Raw genomic sequence first — 15,491 nt, forward strand, 5'->3', positions numbered from 1 at the left:
TTGCGCCTCGGCTGCGCTTGCAACTCCGACCACCCGAGCCGCCGGATGCTGGTGGCGCCTTGTCACTGCCGCACCAGCCGCCTGTTTGGGGCGAGGAGATGCGGGCGAGGGCTGCGCGCGGCGAGACGCACTGTGTCCGGCAGCGAGAGTCGAGCGAGAGTCGCTGCCGCGAGAGCCGCGCCAGCCAATCGCGTTGCTCCGTGCCGATTCCGTTGCGGGAACGGCCCGTCGTTTCTCAAGGCGCGGCCACATCTTCCCATCTCTTCCGCACCCTCCCCAGCCGCACACAGCAGCCCCCTTATATCCAGTCTGGCACCTCTCCCTCCTCTCCTGCCTCCTCTGCTCTTCGTCCGCTGCGATCGCTGTGTTTGCCGCTCTGTCCAGCCCTGTCCTGTCCATCCCTGTCCATCCCTGTTCATCCCTGTTCATCCCTGTCCAGTCGAAATGTCCGCGCCGAGTGATTACGTCCAGCCCACCCTGATGTGGTCGCCCAAGAACCTCGAGGACAACCAGCTCATCAAGTTCCGAGACTTTGTCAACAAGCGATACAACCTCAGCCTGGGTGAGCCTCTGTCCTGGCCAGCGGTGCTGCAGATTGGCCCTCGGCAACTCCGGTCGGCACGGGCATCGTCTATTCTCACCGAAGCCCATGTGTCCTTGCCTGTGGCCCCCCCCCGTTTCATGTGTCAACGCCGTATCTGATCCTTGCACTTTGGAATCTGTGCTCATACTCCATCGCCTCGGTTTCCCGCACCAACAGCCACCTATGACCAGCTGTGGCAATGGTCAAGCGATCAAATCGAGAACTTTTGGGAATCAGTCTGGATCTTCACCAACATCAAGGCCTCGGTTCCATACACCCAGGTAGGGATTCCCTCTCGGAGGCGATCGTTGGAGCGACCGAGGCTGCACAACATTGGCGATAGCGGGGCACGACCGGCGCTTGGATCCAACTCGGCAGGGCAACGAGCAGGGGAGACAGAATCGTTGGGGACTGCCCCCTCGTCCGTGCTCCTCAACTGGCTCGGATCATGGGATACATCGCTAAGCACCAAGCGCAACAGAATCCTCTAATGTATCCGATCATCTTCTTTGCTGGGCCCGAATGGTGGTGGGGGGCGATGGCAGGTCCTCGAGCCCGGCGTCCGCATGGACAGGATTCCCAAGTGGTTTCTGGTAGGTCGAGTCTCGCCGCAAAGCGCCCACACCGGTCCTCAGTAGCGCACCATCGTATCGTTGCTATGTGGCTTACGATCATCGGCATCCACCCATCCAGGATGCCCGCCTGAACTATGCCGAGAACATCCTTGCCTACAAGGACGACCACGTTGCCATCATCGGCGCTGGTGAGTGTGTGCGCGGAAGCGTCGGCGACAACACGATTCGGTCGTCGACATGGCAGGTGATCGAGTCCATGTCGTCCGAGTTTGTGGGAGTGGAGAACGGAGATGGTCTGTGGCTTCGATTCGCTCCCGAGAGGGTCAATCGGGGAGGAGGGTCTCAAGTCTCCAACGCCAAAGTCGGTGCTCTTGTTCGCCCTTCTTTCTCATCCGTTATCGATTCGCCTCTCTCCATCGCTCTGGTGAACGATTCGTATTCACAAATGGTGTTATACTGATTCCGCCTGTCACTAGGTGAGGGCGACACCATCGAGAAGATCACCTACGCCGAGCTCCACGAGCGTGTGCGGGTTCTCGCGGGTGCTCTCCGAGCCCATGGTGTTCGCCCCGGCGACCGCATTGCCGGATACGTTCCAAACTCACCTCAGACGGTATGTATCGCGCATGCGTGCGTACGCATCAAGGGTCGAGATGTCGAAGGCTGGTCGGTTCCTCGTATTCGTCCACAGGGTGCTGGGCAATCATAGGGCAATGGCAGGGCCGACGCTGATGCAGATTATGCCGCTGTCTTCCTTGCGCAGGTCATTTGCATGCTCGCGGCGACAAGCTTGGGCGCCATCTGGTCTTCGGCCTCCCCCGACTTTGGCGTTACGGTAGGTCGCTGGATGAAGCGCCTGCTCCACGGCGATCGATACAGGATACCTTGCAACTCGCTAAAGCTGTGTGTTGACTGAGTTTATCTTGTTTCGGACAACAACGACAACAACAAACGCCGTTTCCAGGGCATTCTCGACCGCTTCAGCCAGATCCAGCCCAAGATCATCTTCTCGATCAATGCCGTTCTGTACAACGGCAAGACGCACGACCATCTCGAGAAGCTCAAGGCCGTTGTGGATGGTCTCGACTCGCTCGAAAAGGTCGTCGTCTTCCCGTTTGTGGACCAGCCCTTTGATCTCTCTGGAATCCCCAAGAGCTCCAGCCTGGCCGAGTTCCTGAGCACCTCCGACAACGGCCCGCTCGTCTTTGAGCAGCTGCCCTTTGATCACCCCCTCTTTATTCTCTACAGCTCCGGCACGACCGGGAAGCCAAAGTGCATCGTCCATGGCGCTGGTGTAAGCCCAGAATGCTGTCCGGGTGCAGGCGCTGTGGCAGGTGCTGCGGTGGCGCTGTGGCAGCCGGAGCGGTGCATCTGTATCGCCCAAGCCCATGCTTTTGTTTTGCATTCGGCTGACTCTGTACTTTTGGAACCTCACCACAGGGCGTACTCATCCAGCACAAGAAGGAGCACATTATTCACGGCTCGATGGGTCGCAATGACATCATGCTGTACTACACCACCGTAGGTTGACGGACACATCGGTCCCTTGATGAAGGGCAACGGCGTCCACAACAAAGGCACAGCGATTTACTAACACTTTCGACGCGGTCTGGTTGACGGCTTCAGACCGGGTGGATGATGTGGAACTGGCTGGTTGGTGGACTTCTCGCTGGATCCACGATTGTAAGTTGCGTCCGTGCACGGCTGCGAGAGGGCGGAGTTGTTGGCATTTATGTGTCGCCCAAGCCTGTTTATGGTATCCAGATTTGCTTTGGGCATAAGTATGAACTGACTCGCCCGGTCCCCGCACGCCTTTTGCCCTTGCAAGGTGTGTTACGACGGCAGCCCCTTCAAGCCCTCCACCGACCGGCTCTGGCGACTCAGCGAGCAGCTCGGCGTCACCATCTTTGGCACCTCGGCCAAGTACATCCAGGGACTCGAGGAAGCCGGCTTCAAGCCCCGGGAGCACTTTGGGCTCTCCACCCTCCGGACGATCTACACGACGGGATCCCCGCTCAAGCCCGAGAGCTACGATTTCATCTATCGCCATATCAAGGAAGACGTTCTTGTGGGCTCGATCACGGGTGAGGATGCAACAGAGCAACTTCTCGGTGGATGCGGAAGCGACGAAAGCAAGCTCCGTGAGAACTGTAGCGGGCGGTGCGGCTGCAGGTCCATCTCCTGCCTGACCCCGATCTTAACATGGATTCTGGAGCGGACATGATGGGCTGACGCTGGGCTGATGCGGATGCTGGGATTGATCCCGGTCCTATCGAGCAGTGGTTTGCATATCCTGATGACTCACTCTGTCACGTCTCCTTGCCGATACTGCCAGGTGGAACCGACATCGTTTCGCTCTTTGCGGGCCACAACGCTGCCGGGCCGGTTTATCGCGGCGAGATCCAGTGCAGATGCCTCGGCATGGCAATCGAGGCTTGGAGCGAGAGCGGCAAGCCTGTTCTCGACGAAACCGGCGATTTGGTGTGCACAAGTGAGTCATCGGCTGTCCTCTAGTTCAATCGCCTCGGCCGCCGAATTCGGTTCATACTTGATCGTGAGCTGAATCTGGACGACGGAACTAAGCGACGCATCCACCGCATTCGTTCCGAGCCGGTCGTTTCGAGCCAGTCGCTCGCGCCCCCCCCCTGCAAGTCTTCTGGCTGTCTATTGATTCCCGTGGCTTCGTATCCTCCTCTTGCCTCCTGCAGAGCCCTTCCCCGTCATGCCAGTTGGATTTTGGAACGACCCCAACCACGAAAAGTACCGCGGCGCCTACTTTGACGTGTTTGAGGGCGTCTGGCACCACGGCGACTTTGTCTACATCAACTCCAAGACGGGCGGTGTGATCATGCTGGGCCGAAGCGACGGAACTCTGAAGCCAGCTGGCGTCCGGTAAGTACCAGCTCCAGCACTGTTGACGGGCCGTTTGTGATGATTGGACTCGCACTGACCTGTACCTTGCGTCCGATCCACAGATTTGGTAGCGCCGAGCTCTACAACATTGGTATGTCTCTGAACAGTGGTTGCCCGCGATGACGGGACCGAATGTGGATGGGGGGGGGCACCCCCGATTCTCGTTCGACAGCCACATGTGCCCATGCAGGACAATGTGTGATCGAACCAGTATGTTCAGCGAGACCTGACATGGGCGCGTGTTCCCAACATCTGTTGGTGTTAGTCGAGTCCTTCCCGCAGGTGTCGGATAGTTTGGTGGTTGGCCAAAAGTACCAAGACGATGAGCGAGTGATCATGTTCCTGAAGATGGCCGAGGGTCACGCATTCAACAGCGAGATCGTCAATGCCATCAAGGCCAAGATCCGCGCCCAGCTTTCGCCACGCCATGTCCCTGCGATTGTTCTGGAGACCCAGGATATTCCGGTAAGGGTGTGGCTGCGATGACGGACCGCGATTTTCAGGGAGGGGTGAAAGGATGCAGCAGCCGCGACGGACTCACCGCAAACGATTTGGTACATTTACAGTACACACTCACGGGCAAGAAGGTCGAGGTCGCAGTCAAGCGAATCATCAACGGCGCCACGATTGTCCCAAGCAGCACCCTCAGCAACCCAGACAGCCTCAAGCTTTACTACAACATTCCCGAGCTGCAACAGTAGAGTGCCGGAGCAGCGAATGCCACCAGAGAGGCAGAGTGGCGTGTTCGGACAGCGAGGGGACGGGAAAATGCAGCCAGAGCCAGCTCGGAGGAGCAGTCAGGTTTGCCGTTGCAAACGCGGATGTCAGGACCAGCGGATACGAGGGACTCTGTTTGCTCGAGATGATGGCCCGCCGCGACGCCTCTTCCGCCATGGATGGCTGTCTTCTTCCGCCTGGGCTTTCGGACTCGCTGTGTCGTTGACATATGCACACTTGGGGGGGGGTCGCTCGCTCTGTCGACATACTGCTGTCACCCCTCACGCAGCCAATGAAATGGTTTCAATTAAGCAGCTGCGGCCTCCACAGGCGATGATGGCATTCGAGACGACACCAGCGTCCGCATGGAGGCGAGGGGGGGGGCATGAAAGCGGACGACATGACCCCGCGCGACATGTTTGGGCTGGGGCGAACCGGGGTCATGACGCAAGAACGCACATGGCAGGAGTGATTGGCTGGGAACGATGGCGAGGACCAGCGAGGACGAGATGGAGGTGGATGAAGCGAGACAGCGGGACGGAGATGGATTGGGCCGCGACGGGAGTGTGGGGAAAGACCTGCGAATCAGAGCCGCATGAGATGGCGCATGGCTGGGCCCGGCGGTGGGACATGGCGACAGAGCACGCACCATGAGCCTCGGCGACGGCAGGAGCATTGTGGTTCCCCTGGGTCGTGCTTGGATCGGCGGATGGATCGGTGCATGGGTCGGCGCTCTCAAGATACGGCATGACGGCAGTCCCGAGCAGGCACCTGCGAATGGAGTGCAGAAATGGCGAGATGCAGCCCAGCCGAGAGGACGGCTTGCTGCCGGCGCCATGGCCAGACGACAGCGCTGGCAAGCAGTGCGATGGCCCCAGACACAAACACACTCTGGCGCCATCGTTCGCCCACAAGGAAGGCAAGGAGCGAGAGACAGCCGCAATCAGCCGCAATCAGCAACAAGTGATCACTTACGGGCGATCGCTTCTCAGGCAATCCGTCGCTCGCACCCACAATCGCCTGCATGAACAAGTACAGCCGCACACAATCGCCACAGGAACAACGGGCGCCCACAGGCACAGCACCGCCTTCGCTGTCATTCGCGGACACGCTTTCCTTTTCTGGGGGGGCGCCGTGCGAGGCGGCTCTCGGTCTCGGGCTCGGCGGTCTCGGCGGTCTCGTCGGTCTCGTCGGTCGGTGTCACCGTAGATCCATCTCGCTCGTCGCAGATCCATCTCGTTCCTCGATCTCGTCCCGTCTCGTCCCGTCTCGTCCCGTCTCGCCCCATCTCGCTCCCCGTCTTTCCGTCCTCCCCGCTCGCTTGTCTGCGTCCTTTTGCGTCGCTTTTCCCTCTCCATTCGCCTTCTCCTCCATCTTGCTCGGTCTTGACTCGTGCTGCTTGCGGCCCGCCGACCCGGCCTGCTCTTCCTCTTCCTCGGCTTCCCCTGCTCTCCCGTCTCAGCCTCTGCTTTTCTCTGGCAGGCTGTACATCACCGCCAATCCCTCAACTCTATCGGATTCCATCTTGCTTCACACCCCCCGGTTCCCACCCCGGTTCTCACCCCACCCCGGCTCTCCCCGCTGACCATCGTTGTTCTGGCTCCAGCCTGCTCCACTCTGTCTCGGATTTAACCTTGGACTCTCTCCAGGCAACCTCGAGCACGTATCTCTCATTCCTCCCGCCTTACCGTTGCCGCTGCCTCCAGATCCGCCACAATGAATCCCGTTGCACCGAAACCCTCATACATCGTCGATACCTCCTCGCTCTTACACAAGAGCAACTCGGTCGAAGTCATTGCCAAGCTCAACGCCCTCGCTGCTCGCCATCAGACTGCTAGCCCAAAAATCACGATCGACGATGCCCCCTCGCCGTCCCCTTCGCTGAAGACGGGCGGCCCCGATACCCCCATCTCGGTCCTGCCTCCGCCGCCTCCCCCAACCCCGGTCAACGCGAATCACTATCCCGGACTCTCGGTGTCTTCCCTGATCGAGTCGCTGTCAAGCCAGAGCCTCGAGGACAGCACCTCGGCCGCCTAACCACTCCTTCCCTCCTCTACGACAGACCGCTTTCCGTCTGTGCTGTGGCTGCGATTACCCCGCTCTCGGCACTCGTCATCTCCATTCGTATTTGCCATCACAACCCTTCCCCTCGACTCAACTCTCCGCCTGTCACCCTTGCCAGGATCCCACCGTTGCGCCAGCCATCGCTACCACTGTGATTGACATGATTCTCAGCTCAAAATACCGGACGAACCTCCCTCTCTACAGTTTGCCACAATTGTAGTGCCTTGATTCTTTTGGACCATTTCTCGCTCTGCTCCCTTCCCTCAGCCGCTTGTCACAAAGTACAGCGGCCTTCTCTGCCATTCCTGCCTGTATCGTCGCTCCTCGATCGCCAGGCGTCTATCCCCTCCTTGTTTCGCTTCTCGCTATCTCATCCCTATCTATTCCCATGCAGCCATTTTCTCTGTCGTTTCCTGCTCCCCGTTGCGCCTTTGCACGGCCTTTATTTTTGCACTCGCTCGCTCCCCCCCCCTTTCCTCATGCTTCCTCGTTCGCCTGCATGCTTCTTGATGCACTTCTTGATCCCTCCGTTTCCTGGCTTCAGTCGCCGGAGCGTCCGACCCCCTCCCGCTATCCTATTTTCGCCTTTGCACTTGTTTCTTCCGTATGCTTCCCCGCCTGTTCGTCTCTCCTCGTCCCTCGCCCCGCCTGCATCCGTCGATTCCATACCTCCCGTCCACCCCTCCCTTTTTTCCACCTGTGTGCTCCTCCGCTGTCCGATCCAGCACTTCATCTGCCCCCAGAACGCGAATCCCGACCCTGGACAGCCAGCCGAGGCGCTCACACTTGATCAACCGTGAAATCGGCCCTGTTCCAATCGCGAACCAGCCTTGTCGTCCCTGTCATCAATCCCTCCCGTCGGCCCTTGTCCTCCGACACCAGCACGACATCAACACCCAACGCGCCATCGACCGCTGTCCCTCGGCCTCCGTGAACGCTCTCCTTTCCCTTCTACCCGCAAACAACCTCCCTTCCTCGACCGAGCTGTTGTCGTCATGAGTTGTCGCACCACGTGGCGTCTCCCTGTCAATTTCCACCCGATGGTGCTGTTCGCAAGTCCAGTCCCACCCTCCGTTTCGATATCCCATCCATCCATCCATCCGTCCATCCATCCGCGGCCTCGATTGCTTTCTCGATCGGACCCTCTCCTGTTCGTCCCTCGGCCGCGACGCCCCATCCCTTTGGCCTCTAGATTCAATCCTCTCCCCTCACTCCTGCTCGGTTCATAGTACGGATCGACTATCTAATGATACTACTTTCTAACTATCGCACTTCCCCACCCGGCTCTCTCGGCCCGTTCCGCACACTCTCCTTGGCTCCTTATTCCGTAATATCTTTAATCGCTCACTGGTGTCCCTCGATACCTCAGCCCCCTTTTTTTTCCTAGCAAATTCCTAGCACAGTATGGCTACCTTTTTTTTTTTTCGTTTGCCCTTCTTTTTTGCTCTCCAATGTTCTTTTTTTCTATTACTCATGCCACAATCGCCACTTCACACCCTCCCACGGCCGATCCCATCTACTAAAACGGACATGATACTGGACCCGTATTGCACAGAATCGGTGGCGAGCGCGGATCGAAAGCGACAGACCGTATCTTGGTCTTGCGTGCGGACCTCTCTTCTTCCTCCCTTCTCCTTGGGGAGACGTATGACTGTTTTTCTCGTCCATTCACTCCCACCCATACCCCCTCCCTTGTCGCTCTGTCTTTCTTGCGATCCAGGGAGTACCCGTTGCCTTGGTATGCCATGGATGTTGTGTGTCTCTGTCGGCGAGCGCTGTGTCCAGGGTCTTCACCTCGATCGTGTGGTTGATTGTTTCTTTCTAGATTCGTCTGCCAGCCTTCCTGCTGGCGCTATCTTTTCATCTCTCGTCGAGCTGCGTCGGGCGGCTGTCTCCCACCATCAAACAGCCAAATACCGGGTTCCACCAAACGATCCAGCTCGGACCAACTCGCAGCCCACAGAACCAGCGACCCGACGAGTGCTTGTGTTGGTCGCGGCTGCCACCTTCTTCCAAAAGCCTGCCAGTTTTGCTACGTTCCCCAAAGTGTTCTCGGCCGCTCGGTCTTATAATACACATCAATTCAGTACAAAAGCAACAAAGGTGATTGGGCGAGCCCTCGATGTATATCTATGGTCAGCCCGGGCTCTGTCGGTTGCGGCGGGATATCCGATGCAGCCTTTGACCCTCCATTCGCCGAGCACGAACGACCCGCAGACCCGTCCCACGCCGTCACATCCCCGGCCTGCACTGCACTTCGCCAGCCCTGTTCTGGCTCCGGCTGTGGGTTGCAATCAAGCTCCATGTGCCTGCGCTTGACGCTGTCCCTCCCACGGCCCAGGAGCATCACTCGCCCCCTCGGATTCCTGCCCCTTGTTTCGCATTCCGTGCCGATCACGAGCAAGGGCTGTCCCACAAACTGCGTCGCCAATCGTTTCACGGTATATCAATGTCTTGGGCTGGCTGGCTCCTTTGGAAGCGCCCAGATCACATCTCTCCTCCCATCTCCTCCCACCAGTCCCGAGCCCACTCAATCCCCCCTCCCATCATCGGCTCTTTGGGCCCCCAATAAGCCAACCCCGCCCTGATCATTTTACAGTCCCCAAGCCTTGGTCCGTGCCCATGCCCTCGAACGTCCCCACCCCCGAGGCCTTCCTCGAGCGTCTCGACCCTGCCGTGCGCTCCTATCTCGACGACTGCGGCTCAACCGACTTTATCTCGAGCATCGTGCAAGAGGCCGAGAGTTTCGACGACATCAAGGACGGCACCAGCGCCTTCCTGGCCGATGCCGGCATGGATGACGACCAGCTCGAGAGCTTCTTTGGCGCCTTTGCTGCTCTGAGCTGCCGCTCGGAGGAAGAAGCCGCACCCAGCCCGTCGCTGCCGGTCTTGCTGAAGCCGATCGAGTCGCAGGTGAGGGCCCCTACACTCAAGGAAGCCGCTTTCTCTGCACCGAGCTTGGGTGTGGAGCGATGGCTGGAGCGATGGCTGGGGCCGAACCAACCAGAGGAGCAAAATGTCTGGGGGCGAAACAGAGTCACAGGAGCTAATCCTGACTCAGAATGAGGGAATCACCGGTGGTGGTGCTGCCCATAACCCTAGCTTAACAACCTTATTGCCCATCATCATCTGACCACCCTAGCCTGTTACGTTGCAGCGAAACGACCGCTCGCCGTCCCTGTCAAAGTCGGCATCCAAGTCGCAGAGCAAGCACAAGTCCGCTTCGCCCCAGACCCGCCGTACGGCATCAAAGTCTGGCACCCCAAACACCGGCTCGCCCTCTCCCTCCTCGCCCCCACCATCAGCTGCAGAAGCAGAAGCAGAGGCAGAAGCATCAGCAGCAGCAGCAGCATCGTCGCCTGCCTTGCTGCTGCCATCCTCCGTGGCCCAATCCATCGACTCCAGAATCACCGCCATCTCGCAGCAGTCGCGCTTCCATGTAGATACCCTCGAAACCCTGTCGAACGACATTGACATGCAACAGGTCACCGTCATGATCGGCGAGCGAGAGCTCCTGGTCGATGCCAACCTCCGCTTGTTTTCGGGTGTGCACTATGGACTCTTAGGAAAGAATGGCGTGGGCAAGTCGAGTAAGTTTACCACTTTTGTCCCCCCCCCCTATCGAAGCGAATGCGTTTGAGGACGGGTGGAAGGGGTGAGTCGCTCTCCGTCGGCGTCGCTGACCTCTCGATCACCTGGCCTCCCCCCCCCTACACTACCACCGCCGCTGTGACAATAGCGCTCCTGAAGGCCATTGGATACGGCATCCTCATCGGATTTCCCAAGAACGTCCGTGCGCTGTATGTTGAGCAGCTGGAGGACGTTGGAAACACCATCACGGTGCTGGATGTCCTCATGAACTCAAACCCCGTCCTGGTGCGAATCAGGCGAGAGATCAAAGGTACACAGCCACTGTCGCCCATTGCCCGTCGTCCGTCGCCCCTCGCCGCTGTTGGATCCTTCAAACCACCCGTCCACTCTTGGCCAAGCACTCACTCGATCAAGATCAGGGTGGCTGCGACGGTGATGATCCAGCACGGGTACACCGTCCTAACATCAACTTTTCTTCCGATTCTGCATCTGATTCCGTGCCTCAATTGCGCCTCTGTCGCGGTCCTTTACTCGAACAGCTCTCCAGGAAGTGCTCGAGCACGGCGATTCGGAGCAAATCGCCATGACCATGCGATCGCTCAAGATCGACCGTCTGCGCGACGAGCACGAAGAAGCCAAGAAGATCGCAACCAAGCGAAGCGGTGCCCGAGGCGCTGAAGCTCGACAGGTCCTCAACATGGCCGAGGAGAAGCTCCGAGTTGCAGAGAGGTAAGCGCAGGGAAGGGTGACCAGGCAACAGGACGAAGAGATAAGGCCGCATTGTGCGTGAGTAAGAGAGAGTGAGAGAGAGTGAGAGAGAGCGACCATTGACCCGAACTACCCACGCTCGCCACACATCCGACCATTCAATCTCGCCAGCTCCAAGGGGGACGACATTTCGCCTGAAGAGAGCGCAGGAGCCGGAGCTGAGGCCTCCAGCCTTCTTACCCAGCTCTTCGAAGATCTGGACAACGTATGTCGCTTGCTCCCGTTTCTGCTGGACGAGACTGCACCTTGCGGCTTGATGATTCGGGCTCAGTCTCGTGCATTCGACAGGAACACTCCATGTTCTAGCCTCGGTGACATGTCGACTTGGCTGGCGCCACTGCCTGCATATATCATCCTGACAGTATTGGTGAGCCGCGCTGACAAAGTGCTTGTGCATTCACTTCCACCTGTCAACACCAGCTCGGCGGCGAGTCGACCGAAGGCGATGCCCGGAAGATCCTCAACGGCCTTGGATTTTCCCCGGCACAGCAAGAGAGCCCCATGAATCAATTGTCCGGAGGCTGGCGCATCCGACTGGCTCTTGCCCGCGCGCTGTTCCTCAAGCCTGACCTGCTGCTGTTGGATGAGCCCAGTACGTGCCTCCCACGTTCGCATGGGATACATGGATCGTTGCCCCACCGATTCTCTGCCCCACTCCTTCATTGAAAGTTGGCTGCACTGATGGCCGCTCGACCCAAAGCGCGCTTGATAGGCGTGGGTCTATCGCGGTGGACGAGACTGCCTCGTCTTGCCTCGTCTTGCCTTTGCCAGTGCATTTGCCAAGCAAGGTACTGAACAAACGCCTTTTCTAACTCCGCAGCCAACCACTTGGATATCCCCGGCATCACTTGGCTTGCCAAGTACATCCAATCGCTCACCGACGTCACCATCGTCACGGTCTCGCACGACCGCGCGTTCCTCAACGCTGTGACGGAAGAGATTATCGTCTACAAGAACCAGGCGCTGGAGTACCACGTCGGCAACTACCAAGAGTACATGCAAGCCCTCGAGGAGAAGCAGCTCTTCCAGCAGCGCCGGCACGAGGTTGTCGAAAAGAAGAAGGCTCAGATGGAAAAGAGCGTCCAGCAGATGGCGAGCCGAGCCAAGAAGAGCGGCGATGACAAGAAATTGAGCGCTGCTGCATCGAAGAAGAAGGTGGGGGACCATCTATCCTGCAGCATGCCTAGCGTGTGGGGGTGGGAAGCGGGGAGTGCGGAGGCGTGTGATACTGATAGATAGCCAGTGTTATCGAGCCTGCATGAATGCGAGGCGGGAGCTGTGGATGTGACAGCAGCGTGTCATGTGCAGTGCCGGGGCATGAGTTTCCTCGGACCAGACCCCGGCTCCGCCTGAAGGGGCCGGTTGATCGGGTTTCATCGGGCTGTCCAGCAGCACCGGTGTCAGGATGGCAATGCCCTGCAGCTTCACTACCCACCGCCACCACCACACCAGACTAACGACAGTGTCCCACATTTTCAACCAATCCAGAAAATCGAGCGCCTCGGCTTTGAAAAGAATGAAAAGGGCCACCGTCTCCGACTCAACAGAGACATGGTGGGCTACTTCACATCCGTCCGTATGCAAGCCGATGCTGTCGATCGGGATCCCCCCACAAAGTGGTCCGTTCCCGACCCGACTCCGTTGCGAAACCACAATTCGCTGGTCGAGATCGACGACGTCTCCTTTGGGTACGACCCCAGCAAGCCTGTTCTCACCCATATCAACCTCAACATCGAGCAGAACGTGCGCATCGGCGTCATCGGTGCCAACGGCGAGGGCAAATCCACCCTGATGAAGCTGCTGGTGCGCGAAAACTCCCCGACCAAGGGCATCATCAACTTCCACCCGCAGGCCAAGATCGGGTACTTTTCGCAGAACCACGTTGATGTGCTCCACACGATCGAGGGCACGCCCCTGAGCTATCTCATGTCCGCGTACGAGGGCCTAACCGAGGCCGAAGCCCGAGGACACCTGAGCAGCTTTGGGCTGACGCCCCTGGCTGTTGTGACGCCTCTGAGCCTTTTGTCCGGCGGGCAGTCGGTCAGAGTGGCCATCGCCTACGCAACCTACCCTCGACCTCACCTCCTGGTGCTTGATGAGCCGACGAACCACCTCGACATGGACACGATCGACGCTGCGCGCGAGAGCCTGGTGGCCTTCAAGGGCACCGTCGTGGTCGTCAGCCACGACCAATGGTTTGTCCGCGAAGTGGCCCAGAGAGTGTACCTCGTCGAGAATGGCAAGGTGCAGATCCTCGAGGGCGGTGTCGACGACTATATTCGCCGCGTTCGGAAGGCGATCAAGTAGAGGGCGGGTGGTGGGAGCTGGGAAGAAAGAAGAAGCGCTCTTGTGGCTGACGAAGGAAGAAGCAGACATGCGCTGGCTGTGTGGCTCTCTTCAATACGCATCGGATCCGTGTTGCCGACATGATCGATATTGGGATGCCCGACAGTTATGATAGTTCACGGCTGCTTTGCCTATCGCCCAACCTTTCCACCCGTCACTTCATCTCCCCATTGCTCTCCTTCGCCTCTCTTCTCCTGCATCCACACTTCTGTCCTTGTTGTCTCGTTCCCGCTGTGTCAGACTCGGAGCTTTGTCAATACCAATGCACTTTGGATCGCCTGCCGCTCTGCTCTTTCTCTCTGCCTAATCCAGCCCGATGCACATGAGCAGATGCATAGGAGCGCAATACACTGTGCGATTCTCAAGCATCGTGTGCCCGCCGTTTCCAGAGGAGACAGATCCAATATCCAGTGTGACAGAGGCGAACATCGAAAGCGAGAAAGGTGCAACTCAGCGACAGCGTCCAAAAACAAAGCAAACACAAAAAGCAGAAAAAATGAACTCAGAATCGCAGGGAAGAAAGGCTACGGGCAGTGGTAGTGGGTGGGGGGAGGAGAGAGAAACGAGGAAGAGTGGGGCGGAAACGAAAGACCACTGAGAGGGAGGGTTTACATCCTGATGGACATGATCTCCCTCGAGAACAAGTCTGGAGCAGCGTTGGAGCTCTTGCCGTTGTCGTTGACTCTGATGCTCTGGATGTCATTGACGTGAACGAGCGGGCTGGACGAGTTCCTCCAGATGCGGATGTTGTGGCAGGGATTCCGCGAGTGGATGCCGTACTGCTCAAACTCCCAGATGAGCCTGTTCATCACCCCGGGCGAGCTCAGGTCAAAGTTGCTCTGGCGGATCAAGGGCCGGGGCAGGGGACCGACAAAGACGAGGGCATCGTAGTCGCCCCCGAACGGATAGCGGCACTGCGAGCGCGATGGATCGTGGGAATGGTGTGAGGACAGCGCATAGGCCGTGATCGAGCTCAGGTCCGACTCGGCCGACCGCACGAGCTCGATGGAAGGATCAAAGACGACCTGCGGGCTGGCGATGATGACGATGCCGCCTTTGAGATCGCTAGAACCGTAAGCAAAGGCCGTCGAGACCGTCATGCCGCGGTGATGGCGGTGCTGGACGTTGCCGCCGAGGGTCTCGACCTTGGAGTGGGGCACGGGATGGACTTTTTGCTTGAAGAGCGAGCGATTCCACCAGGGGTGCCGCTTGCGGAAGGCCCTGTAGAGTCCGTTCATTGTCCAGGGACACGAAGGCGTTGATCCGGCATGGGGCTCGAGGATGTGGATTCGGTCGATCGGGGTGCTTGCGACATTGTGGGAGAGTGTTCGGAGGCGCTCGCCGAGCTCGACATCGGAGACATCCCAGTCCCACTGAATAACGAGGTGGATCTGGGTCTGGTTCGCAGACGGCGCCGTTAGCGGGGGGGGGCATCTCTCGAACAAGAAGAATTGAGCCCTAATATCACCCCGCAGCCCGATTAAAGAACGATAGGAGCGAATGCACAACACAGCCTGGTGATCGTCGTCTCTGGCTAATCCGTCCTCCTCGCGTAAGTTGCATTGTGCTGGCGACCCTGCCCGTCAGTATGATGGTGTTGCCGCGTACCTTGCCGTGGCTCCGTTCACGATAGAGCAAGTCCTCGTCTGCATTAGGATCCAGACTGACGATGATGTTGGCGAGGACGATGCACGCCATCAGCAACATGATCATGAAGCGCCAGGATTCCCATAGATGCCGACACTGGCGCATGTTGAGCGGGATGAGACCCGGAACGATCGACTTTGGCAACAACATGCCGATTTGAAGAAAGGAGTGATGCCGTAGAGAGAGGGTGAGAGAGAGGGTGAACGATCTGCAGGGGAGAGATACTGTCGCTGTCAACGGAGATGCGAGCAGTCGGGACAGGGTCGACAATATGGACAATAGTGAAC

General features: G+C 58.5%; 4 protein-coding genes across 4 annotated transcripts; 3 read left to right on the forward strand and 1 right to left on the reverse strand.

Annotated features, from left to right (window-relative positions):
* Positions 1 to 272: 272 nt before the first annotated feature.
* Positions 273 to 5,000, forward strand: BJ171DRAFT_241045 (uncharacterized protein). Its single transcript, XM_053106637.1, has 15 exons — positions 273 to 562; positions 761 to 864; positions 1,129 to 1,176; positions 1,277 to 1,346; positions 1,635 to 1,771; positions 1,922 to 1,993; positions 2,123 to 2,452; positions 2,599 to 2,679; positions 2,785 to 2,841; positions 2,987 to 3,242; positions 3,494 to 3,649; positions 3,867 to 4,050; positions 4,134 to 4,162; positions 4,337 to 4,536; positions 4,638 to 5,000. Exons 1-15 carry the CDS (start codon positions 445 to 447, stop codon positions 4,770 to 4,772), a joined length of 1,977 nt encoding a protein of 658 aa, XP_052962807.1. The 5' UTR covers positions 273 to 444; the 3' UTR covers positions 4,773 to 5,000.
* A 1,155-nt stretch (positions 5,001 to 6,155) lies between these two features.
* Positions 6,156 to 6,933, forward strand: BJ171DRAFT_241096 (uncharacterized protein; the record flags this gene model as incomplete). The annotated part of the gene is made up of 1 exon (XM_053106638.1): positions 6,156 to 6,933. A coding segment is annotated over one exon (471 nt), but the record flags the coding sequence as incomplete, so codon positions are not given.
* Positions 6,934 to 10,258: 3,325 nt separating this feature from the next.
* BJ171DRAFT_428761 (P-loop containing nucleoside triphosphate hydrolase protein) lies at positions 10,259 to 13,518 on the forward strand (the record flags this gene model as incomplete). Its single annotated transcript, XM_053107860.1, has 7 exons — positions 10,259 to 10,442; positions 10,592 to 10,753; positions 10,983 to 11,172; positions 11,323 to 11,416; positions 11,632 to 11,803; positions 12,032 to 12,366; positions 12,700 to 13,518. Coding segments are annotated over 7 exons (1,956 nt in total), but the record flags the coding sequence as incomplete, so codon positions are not given.
* A 647-nt stretch (positions 13,519 to 14,165) lies between these two features.
* BJ171DRAFT_602663 (uncharacterized protein) lies at positions 14,166 to 15,354 on the reverse strand (the record flags this gene model as incomplete). Its single annotated transcript, XM_053115151.1, has 2 exons — positions 14,166 to 14,954; positions 15,166 to 15,354. 2 exons carry the CDS (start codon positions 15,352 to 15,354, stop codon positions 14,166 to 14,168), a joined length of 978 nt encoding a protein of 325 aa, XP_052962810.1.
* Between the last annotated feature and the right edge of the window lie 137 nt (positions 15,355 to 15,491).

This window comes from Polychytrium aggregatum (genome assembly GCF_025602895.1).
Source record: "Polychytrium aggregatum strain JEL109 chromosome Unknown BJ171scaffold_50, whole genome shotgun sequence".
In the NCBI taxonomy this organism is placed as follows: Eukaryota; Fungi; Chytridiomycota; class Chytridiomycetes; order Polychytriales; genus Polychytrium; species Polychytrium aggregatum.